General features: G+C 39.3%; 1 protein-coding gene across 1 annotated transcript; it reads right to left on the bottom strand.

The window, feature by feature from the left end:
• Positions 1-3,850: 3,850 nt before the first annotated feature.
• On the bottom strand, positions 3,851-10,524 carry LOC139739464 (uncharacterized). Its single transcript, XM_071650070.1, has 2 exons — positions 10,308-10,524; positions 3,851-4,533 (listed from the first exon to the last, which is right to left on the bottom strand). The coding sequence occupies exons 1-2, from the start codon at positions 10,522-10,524 to the stop codon at positions 3,851-3,853; spliced, it is 900 nt and encodes a 299-aa protein (XP_071506171.1).
• Positions 10,525-10,930: the final 406 nt, after the last annotated feature.

The raw sequence follows: 10,930 nt of genomic DNA, 5'->3' as shown, positions 1-10,930 counted from the left end.
TGTCAATGATTGCTTCCTTTTGCCAACTTATTTATACTTGCACGCAGTCTATAATACTTCGGCAAAAGGAAGCAAGTGACATCCGTATGATATGATTGTCACTTGCTTCCTTTTGCAGTTGCCAATTGTTTGTTTGCTACAAATCTATAGTACTTTGGCAAAAGGAAGCAAGTCATGTATGTAGCAAGTCAAGTCAAGTTATGTCATGTATTTCATTTAATTTTGTTATATTTGATGTACTTTTTTCATCGAGAAATATGAAAATAAATTGAAATTGAAATTGAAATTGAAGTAACATACTATTGATGTGAGTGTCTCACATGCTTCCTTTTGCCAGATTTTTCATGTTTGCTACATGTTCATAATACTTTGGCGAAAGGAATCAAGCTACATAATAATGAGTTTCTATGGGAATATCAAAATTCTTCGAATTGTCGTAAATGCATCACATATGAATTGCATGAATACCGACATTATTTCTCATCGCAAATTTCCATGCTGAAGGGCCTACACAAAAACATATTTTGATATATATATATATACAATTATTTCCCACCAATAACCCTGTTACGATCTCTTCCGTATCTACACACACACGCACACACACACACACACACACACACACTAATGTATATGACAACATTCAGGAGCAAATAAATGAGATAATTAAATACTATAGATCCTAGACAAATCCTATAGACCCGCGGGTTTTACAAAAGACCTGTCAGCTGCCTGTGGTTCAATACTCTACTGTGCGCGTTTGGTTTCAATTTATACTGTCCGACGAGGGTGGTGATGATACGGGTGATGAGAAGGTCATTTGAATACAGCCGAGGTTGCCAAGATATTCGGGATGTCGCCGAGTTGACGGGGATTTCGTCCCACTGGCGGGGATATCGTCCAGCTTATACGGGCATGTTGTCCGGCTTGCGGGAATGTCGTCTTGTTGACAGGAATGCCGCCGTGTGCACCGGATGGCTACCGAGTTAACAGGAATTCTGTCGCGCTAGCGGGGATTGCCCTCAAGTTAACAGAGACCGTCGACTTTAACAAGTTGTTTAATGGTGATGCCGTTCAGCCTAGCTCGTCGGTGTCGATCTATGGGAATACAACTGTCATAATAGTATTATGACCTATTCACAGGGTAGCAATCCATCATGAACCACATCAGTTCAATATTTCCCTACATAATTATGACCAATGATGCTCCTTTGTTATACTTTAATTCATTCGTACACCATTACAACGAACATACCTACCGAAATAAGTTAACCACTGACATCTATATATTCATATGCTCATTTAAAATACGAGCATCCATGAACCATTTTACAACAAAACACTATGGACACCATCACTGATACTCTCACGTCTCACATGCATACTTTATTCACATATTGTATTAAAACAGAGGTTATAGGATGAATATGTAATTGTGACCGTGCACCTCAAAACGAACATAAAGTCGCACACACTGATTTTGCGTGAGGACTGAAAATAAGTGAAATGGGTCAACCTAGCCGAACTTGACTTTTTCATATTTCTTGAAAGAGCGGGTCTTCTTTTACATTGTGCTAAAATTTGGTATCATAAAACGGGGAGGAAAGTGTGTTTTTTTAGCAGTTTATCTTGAACATTTTTGGTAGAATAGTGTGATTAGGTGTGTCCTTAGAATCCCTTTTTCATTTCTGAAAAACCTTGTCCACACTCTTCACTTTCAACTCTAATAACTTTTGAAAGGATAGAGGTGCTGCTTTGAAAGTTGGCATTAATTATGGACAGAATGTGTTAATGAGGCATGCATAATTTCAGTTTAATCTGATAATCCCTTCATTGTTGTTACTATGGTGGTTTACTTCCTGTTCTTTGTCCCATTCATCGCACAGCCAGCACGGTTTGGTAAAGATTAAGCGCTTGAATAGACACTGTACTTCAGAGCCTCTTTTCTCAGTTCCCACTTTTCCTGAGTTTGAGCTTTCTTTCCAATATTTAGATAGGTTAGGAGAGTCCATGTGATTTGAGTTATACATCATTTTAAAGCTTAAAGTCTGCTCTATTAGAATATGGTCTTAACTAAAAATTCATGCCTGGCGACTTTTTGTTTGTTTTGAGGTGCAGGGTCACAATTGATACATTAAATTCAGGACAATAAAATGAATCTTTCCCAAAGTGTGATACCTCAGTCTACTCGAGTTCATTCTTCATTCCATAATAAGCTCCTAAAAAGTGACACAAACTGTAATGTTTTTTTTTTTTTTATGTTGCTTTGAAATTAAGTGAAATGCCTTTTTAAAACAACTTAAGGTCATATTCCACCAATGTGCCCATGAGCTATAAAATTCAACTACAAAATGCCTTATTTCAAAGGAGCCCCGATTATTCATAAATAGACAGGAATAATTCCCAACACGACCGGCCCATTTCAAATGCGAGTGAATATGCATGGATGCAGTGGCGGATCCAGAGGGGGGCGCAACCGGCGCACGCCCCCCCCCTTTATTTTTCGTAAAAACAAAAGAAATAAAAAGAAAAAACATGAAATGAAACCCGGAAGTGGCACCAGAAATATTAGTCACGCCCCCCCTTTACAGAATTCCTGGATCCGCCCCTGTGGATGGGTAGAGAACAGCAGTACACACAACTTTTTTTTTAACCACTCTGCTGCAAACGTCGACTGGTGTGCTTGCGCCTTCTCTTGCAGTCGTGTGGTGCGGTATTGGCTTAATACTGAACAAAGACTCTAATACCCCGTTTATACTGCGAGCGGGTTTTCCAGCCGCCTCGAGGAGGTTCGAAAGCCCGCTACGAAAAAGCGGGCTCTCGTCTGTTTATACTGCGCGAGCGAAAGCAGGCCCGAGCGGGTCTTAGCAGGGTCACGGCTTCCGTTCCTATGGTAACCGAATTCCCCTCCGAAAACCGGCGCGCGCTTTCGTGGCATCACTTTCGCGCGGAAACGTGACTGCTGAGCGCGAATTTATAACAACGTGGGTTCGCGATCCGGTGCAGTTGCTTGTTTACATCATGAACGCGCGATGACCTCCAGTGATAACTTCCGGGTCGGCAAAAAAAGCGGCTTTTCGAACCCCCTAGCGTTTATACTGCTGTCGAGCCTCCTCGAGCCTGCTATAGCGGGTTCTGAAACCTCCCCCCGTAGGAGGTTTCAGAACCCGACCGGACCCGACCCGACCGGATCGCCTTTTCTGAATTCTGTCTGTTTATACTGAGCTGAAAGCCTGCTCGAAGCGGCTACAGGGGGTTTCAGAACCCGCTTTTTCCTTAGTATAAAACGGGGTATTAGTCATGGTGTGGCAGAGAGAATAAGGTGGTACTGTGGTAATACTTAAGATTCATACTTTCAAAGCAATTAGTTTTGAAAACAAAAAACCTGCTCAGATTCTCCAGTAAGATCGGCGTTGTAAAGTATAAACAATGAACTAAATTAACTTGATTATACCAACAAATCTTTACCTGTAAACGATAGATCACACGTATAATGGTTCAGGAACAAGTAAAACCAAAACAAATGCAAACTGTATACAAAATGTTCTCATAAAAGGAAGACTCAAATAATTTTTAATTAATAATTAGTGATTAGCCCCAGATCCCTTAACAATACACTACTCCATGAATAACCAACTAAACACAACAGCATCAATTATCATAATTTTAAGCTTTCATTGTGCATTGTGATTATTGAAACTTAACGTAACAATAACGGTATTAAGTAAAAGGGTAAGTGCGGATGAATACAGCAACATTCGTCTTATGCAGAATAGCACATAATCTTAAAGAAAAACTCTATTGAGGTGAGGGTTTTTTGAAGCCCTTGGCATGCTTTTAACAATTTCAATCAGATCTTCCGGGCAGACATTTCTAGGTAGTATGGCATGGCACGTTTCACGCAATCCTTGACATCCGGAGTCAAACTTTCAAAAGACGGCATGGAAGAAGAGCCTTTAAAGCAAGTTGAGTTAAAGGCAGTGCCACAGTAGACTTTCATAAAGTCAAACTCACTGGGTTTCACGAAACCGCACACCCAGTCATCCGTAGTGTTCGGGTTTCCGTCCCATTCCAGCAGGGCGTCTGAGTATGGAATACCCAGTTTTTGACAGAATTTTGGCAGCACAGTCGACGGATCTGACACCAGATCGTCGCTGTCCACAATGACCGGATTCGGATCGTATTTCTCCATCACGAAAGTCCATAGGTCATACAGCTCCTTGTAGAAAAGACCAGGAGGGCTATACCAACTTGCCGTGTCGTTACCGACATGAAAGGCCTCCGAAGAGCTTGCATCGCCTCCCTTACTTGCATCGGAAGTTTTGCTACTGGTAAGTACCTTCGGAAGAATATCATGGATATTTAAGACGGCGCGTCTCCAGGACGAGAAGACTCTGATCGGATGTCGTATTAGGAAGGCAAACCGGTAGTTTGATGATCTATCCGGTAAAAACTGAGTGGAGTAACTCATACCGTACGCCATATCCTTGACGAAGATTACCTTCTTGTTTGGGTCGGATTGTCGAGAAGCCTCTTGATGTTAGGATACCTGGAATAGAATCGGAAATAGCACGTTGATTTCTATACTATCTTTCTAATAGTTATCACTGCATACAGTGTGTATCTACAGCATACCATCACAGATTTTGAAGACAGTTGTGACATGGACAAGTCAAGTCAATTTAAAACAATTCAATTCAATTGACACTTTGATAGACTACAATATATCCACAAAAGTTTAACAGATCTTTGAAGGGTGTTTTCAGTTAGCATTCATTAAAATCAATGGACTACCTTGATTTATCAGTCATCTTTTGAATAACGTAATAATGTGGGGGGCGCTATGGCATAGTGGATGACAGTGCCGTATATTAAGAGAGTCTGGCCAACTCATAAATTGGACGCCATGTCGTTACCCAGCGTACAGTGCGCTTAAGGTTTTAGCGTGTGCGCTTGGGGGTTAGCGTTACGCGCAGGCGTCCCAAAGGCGCAAGGCACTGTATTGCTTGACTTTTTTTTTTTATTATAGAGAGAGAGAGGGAGAGACACAGAGAGAGAAAGGGTGTAGGTTGGGGGGAGGGACATTCTTTCATTCCATCCATGTTGAACAAAGCCAACAATCGTCAATCATTTTACACATTTGAATAGACAATTGCAGACACAAGCACCCAGGTATAGGGAAGCTGTCTAAAGGACATAATTCTTGAATATAAATATATATTTTTTTTTGCTGTAAAAATAAAAGAAGAATTCACAGTATGCCGGTGTCGTACACTTTCACTAGACTGTATGCTATATTGTATTAGCAAGCTGTCCAGGGAACAAGAATATTGTACAACATGATAAATAAATCTACAATCCTAGCAGTGCACAGGCAATAGACGAATTCCACAGTTATTAACTTATTACTGTTTAGCACGTAAATAACCCTCAATTACCATCCTATTTAGTACCATATAGTTATGTATGGAACAGACATGAAGGCCTTCTAGGTAATCCAAAAGGAAAACGCCTATGTACAATGTACAACATGAAACGTCATCGGCAAGTGCTTATTATTTGAGATCATTTCATATACCTTAAAGGTATGTAAAATGATCTCAAATTGTTTAGAAATAGTTTTTAAAAAAGACCTGTAATTGAACGAAAGCACAAATACCTGGATAACATATGATGATTAGGGATATCCTCAGTGACATCCGTACCAAATATAAACTACACGTTCAGGATCATTTGATATAGATATAGTTTAAAAACAAATAAAATTGTCCAAATGGCTACCGGCGTATACCTCAGCCATGTTCTCTTAGCAGGTGTACAGTATGTCCCCCCCCCCCAAAAAAAAAAAAAAAAAAAAAAAAAATTACAATCAGATTTTCGCATTGATAACACCCAATAGGATTAAACTGTTTAAATGCTACTTCAGAGTCTTAAAATACAATATCTTAGCTCTCAATTTGGTAAAGCGGTCACAGAGAAAAGTGGATTGTTGTAAAGCATGTCATGAGTCTGATTCTTACGATGCTCTTGTGTGAGAATACAATATACAGAACTTGGAGGGAAGAGATTTCTGACATCTTCTACAAAACCCCTAATTTTTCTTTGACCACTGAAGCAAATCGAATGGGGTTTTCTGTAAATAATGTGGGCAATGAGTTATAGTTTCATACCATGAATTTGTATTTAGATTGATTGACTATTTTTAAAGGACAAGTTCACCTTCATAAACATAAGGATTGAGAGAATGTAGCAATATTAGTAGAACACATCAGTGAAAGTTTGAGGAAAATCAGACAATCCGTTCAAAAGTTATGAATTTTTGAAGTTTTTGTGCAGTACCCGCTGGATGAAAAGACTACTGCAGTGTATGAATAACTTAGATGTCACATGCGTACAACGATATAAGGAAAATATAAAGAGAATTTCACAAAATTCCATCTTTTGAAAAAAGTACACATTCCCTTGACTCGTTACCGATAAATGTTATGGGTAATATTATTCCCCCTGCCTTTAGAAAGGGGCAAGTCAATTGCTCTTTTATTATGCGAAAAAAGTGAAAATATGTTGAATTTTCTTTTATATTTTCTTTATACTGTTGTACGCATATGACTCACAAGCTGTAGTAGTCTCCTCATCCAGCGGTTCCATCACAAAAATTTAAAAAATTCATAACTTTTGCATCGATTGTCCAATTTTCCACAAACTTTCACTGATGTGTTCTACTAATATTGTTGCATTTTCTCAATCCTTATGTTTATGAAGGTGAACTTGTCCTTTAAAGATATCAATGCGGAGAGTCCCGTTGTAATTTTTTTTTTGTACATACGGTAGAGTACGTCTTGACAATGTTACACGTCAGTTTCATATAATTGACAGAAAAAATGGCATGTTTGTCATAAGATATAATATATACGTCGAGTGTTTACTTTCCTTGAACTAAGTGTGAATGGATGACTTTTATTGTTTAAGAGAGCAAGTATTAAGGAATTTGAGCATTTTTTACTCGTCAGTTGACCTATCTATACTTCATGGCAATACCTTGAGTGGTTATTTTAAAAAATATGTGGAAAATCTTATCATTTTACTATTTTCACTGACCTCTGACCATCATGGCCAAAATCTTTCCCTATAAATATACGCGTAACTGTGTAGTAATGATGGCATGCGAATACCGTGTTTGGTTTTAAGTTTTTGCATTGGGTAATCTCCAAGGTACGGAGGAACTGGGTAATAATATCCTAACAATAGATACTAGATTTTTAACATTTTACCTGACATTGATCCTTGACCTTTGGCCCGTCCCATGACCCCCACCCCTACCCCCCCAATAAATGAATAAATAAATAAATAAATCACAAGAGAATCATAGTCGCCGCAGTAAGTTTTGTCTGGAAATACATGTACTCACCTTCAAAAATTGCATGTAGATATGTGGGAAATAGTGATATTGTTTTAAGAATTTAACCATTATGTACATGATTTTGACCTTTCACTTTCACACAAAAGTTTATAAGCTAAAGGCAAAACTTCGTCCACTCACACATATGCATCTTATGTCAACAGTTTCATTACAAACGGTGTCCAAAAATTATTACGGAATGAAGGACAGACAGAAGGACGGACGGACGACCAAAACAGATGCCTCAGGCTACACTTCGTACGTTATGGCGGTGGCATACAAATGTAAATCAAAACTTGGATAGTCTGAAAGACACCGTGAGGAATCCAAAAAAAAAAAAAAAAAACATATCATACAGTTTTCCCGTCGCACACTGATTTCTCACTTTTTTTTTCCTTCGTTTTGGATCTGTCGGAAAGCGGTGCATCATTACACATGAGTCAGGTGGTTCAAGCAACGTCATGCTGGGGCAGGAATTTAGGCATGACAAATCTTCAGTTTTTCGCAGAAACATATCAAAATAACTTTAAAATGATATATTATATACCTTCTACTTCAATAAAGTAGACAACGGCAATGACAATTCATTATCCCCACTGCACCGTGACTGATATTGGGGGATTTCCCAAAGGCAAACAAAATTAGCGCGTAGCTGCGCGTAATGAACAATGGACACTGCGTATGAGCTTTGCTCGCGCCCGCGTTATTGACTTTGGTAACGACATGGCGCCTGTAGATCACGGGACCAGCTTTTGACCAATCACAGGCTTCAAAACACATAAGCCAAAAACCGAGTTGGCCAGACTCTCTTAATATACGGCACTGGTGGATGAGACTCCCGACTCCCGATCGGAGGACCCGAGTTCGAATTCCGCCCAGTGCTTACGTCCTTGGACAAGATGTTCTCACCCACCATGTCCCTCTCGACCCAGATGTATAAATGGGCACCTGGCAATGCTAGGGTAATAATAATAGTAGGGCCCTCTGACAGAGCAGTCGCAACACTGAAGAGTCTACCCTGAGTATAAAAGAAGACCTTATGACTATCATTAATATTAGTGCAACCTCCATCAAATTTTGAACTGGTTCTAATCCATTGTGAAGTAATCTATTAGCGGACTTTACTTAACACTGAGAGACGGGCAAATGTTTATCTTTAAAACTAGTTCGCAAGAATGTCCGAGCGTTTACGGGAAGGCTTTTGGACTCTGAGGGTTCTTGCCGAGATTTGGTCGCTAAGAAGGCCTAGTGAGTTTCCCAAAAATGTAAGTACGTACAGTGAGCAGTACCGTTATTACGAATACGGTTATACCGAAATTCTGGTAACAACGAAATAAATATTCAGGCCGCAATATTATCCTCCCTGTGTATTTGTGTGTGTGTGTGTGTGCGTTTTCTTTTTATTATTAATTTGTTCAGTTATAACGAAATTTCGATTTATTAGAACAACGAAAGAAAACTGCCGGTCCTGAGGACATCGTTATATTCGGAGTCCACTACATAATAATGTCCATGCCACACTTTCGAAAGTTCAATGGCGACTTTCTAATCTCCTCAAGAGTGAAAAGATGGATTGAAGTTTAGGCTACACAGAATTAATAGCAAATTCCCACTAATGCAGGAGACAACAAATGACATTGTTTTTCGCTTCGGAGAACATGGGAGAATAACATCTGGAGATATTCTTTTTTTTAGGTGGTTGAAAATCAAATGGAAACAAATGCAGAAACATGGCAATCTCCCCATGTTCTTTTCTGACGTGAGAGAAAATTCAGGGACATGCTTAATCTATGTCCACATCTTAATTAGAGGTCAAGGGGGGCAGGCAAAGCTGTAGGGCTGTTTTGGCCGACGCTAGTTTGTTTGTCTGTCTGTTTGCAGCATAACTCAGATTTTGAAGACATTTTACGGAAAAGTAAATAATGACCCAAGGAACAGATGGTGAAATTTTGTTAGTGATCCTGGTCACCGACAGGATTCAGGATTTTTTTCTCTTTTTTTTTTCTCTCTCTCTCTTTTTAAGCGAGTTTACGGGTCTTTTGAACAGGTCCATTTGTTGAATGCTAGTAAACTTACAATGAAATCAATATGATACTAAATGCAGTGCCGGATCCAGAGGGGGCGCAAACGGTGCACGCCCCCCCCCCCCCTTTATTTTTCGTTAAAACAAAAGAAATAAAAAGAAAAAAATGAAATAAAACTAGGAAGTGGCACCAGAAATATTAGTCACGCCCTCCCCCCCCCCCCCCCCTTTACAGAATTCCTGGATCCGCCAGTGAAATGCTAAGGGTGTGTTTTGATGACCATCCTGTCATGCATAGTGATATGAATGTGATACTACATGTAATCAAGGGGCTGCGGACCCCCCACCCCCCTTCCACACGCACCAACGCACACACACGTCACACACACGGCGCGTTTTGGCCGAAAAAAAAAAAACGCACACGCGAGGCACATGGTGCGATGGATCACCGAGATATATGTACATAATGTAGGAAAGGAATAGATAAAAGAAAAGAATGAGTATAACGAATAAAAAAGAAAGCTCAAAATTAGGGCTAATTATAATATAACTCATTCAACTATATAAGAATTATATATCTTATACTATATTATAAGATGCTTGGGTCTGCGGATTCCGAGTGCTTTTTTTGTGTAAATGCAGAAATGAAACATTGAATTTTGAACAACTTCAGATTCCTCGTAAATGTGTATGATAATATTGTTTACGGTAAATATTGTTGCAAGACGATTTTCTTTTAGGTCTGACAGCAACAACAACAAAAAAGACGAGAATTGATATTGTATCGATTACAAAGAGTAGCTATGTCTTACTTGAACATGTTGTAATCCACTATGTTAGTTTCTCCAGGTCTTTGTTCCATTAGGTCTTGCCAAGTCTCTTGACTGATGTGCTTGTAAGGTGCTGTTGAATCTAAGTCAACACTGATTCCTGCCGACCTCAGTTTATCTAGGAATGTGTAGCAGTAGCCATACGGCTCGAAGAAAATTTGCGACTCGGGAACGAAGCTCAGGCATTTTGCAAATACCGTTGAAGTGGAGCGAGGCGTACAACACATCAGAACGCGAACATGGTCTTTTTCGGACCCTGATAATATATCCATGCTGTTGGCCTGTGAGGGTAAGTACTGATATCAAATGCAAAGAAACAAAATGTTACATATAGCTCTAGACATCCCTCTTCTTCTTGCCGTGGTAAGGGTTACAATCACAGTTACAAACAGCGGGTGCCACTTTTTGGAAACAGATTCCTCTCTTGTTATCGCAGTTTTGGGTTGTTTTCTGCTAAATATAAGTATTGGCTTTTCTTAGTTCGACATCGTTACACTATCATGATGTCTTTCATTTCTTCTCTGCACCCATAAAATATAGAAAACGACATTTTCAAATATAACAGAACTCAACAAAATTTCATATTTATCTTGTGAGAAGTATACACATTCTCTCCTCTTACTGACATATTATATTAAGGATAATGGTTACTTCTTTTTTCTAAAAGAGATTAATCAA

Source organism: Diadema antillarum, unplaced genomic scaffold (assembly GCF_040938485.1).
Source record: "Diadema antillarum isolate AM-2024a unplaced genomic scaffold, OU_Dant_1.0 seq00000799_RagTag, whole genome shotgun sequence".
Lineage (NCBI taxonomy): Eukaryota > Metazoa > Echinodermata > Echinoidea > Diadematoida > Diadematidae > Diadema > Diadema antillarum.
The sequence above is the reverse complement of the archived record's forward strand: the minus strand, read 5'-3'. Positions and strand labels throughout refer to the sequence as shown.

Excerpts from the sequence above, each read along its gene's own strand:
- LOC139739464 (XM_071650070.1), bottom strand. The coding sequence starts at position 10,524 with ATGGATATATTATCAGGGTCCGAAAAAGACCATGTTCGCGTTCTGATG. Across the intron at positions 4,534-10,307 it reads AGCACCTTACAAGCACATCA|AGGCTTCTCGACAATCCGAC; the intron begins GTCAAGAGACTT and ends CCTAACATCAAG.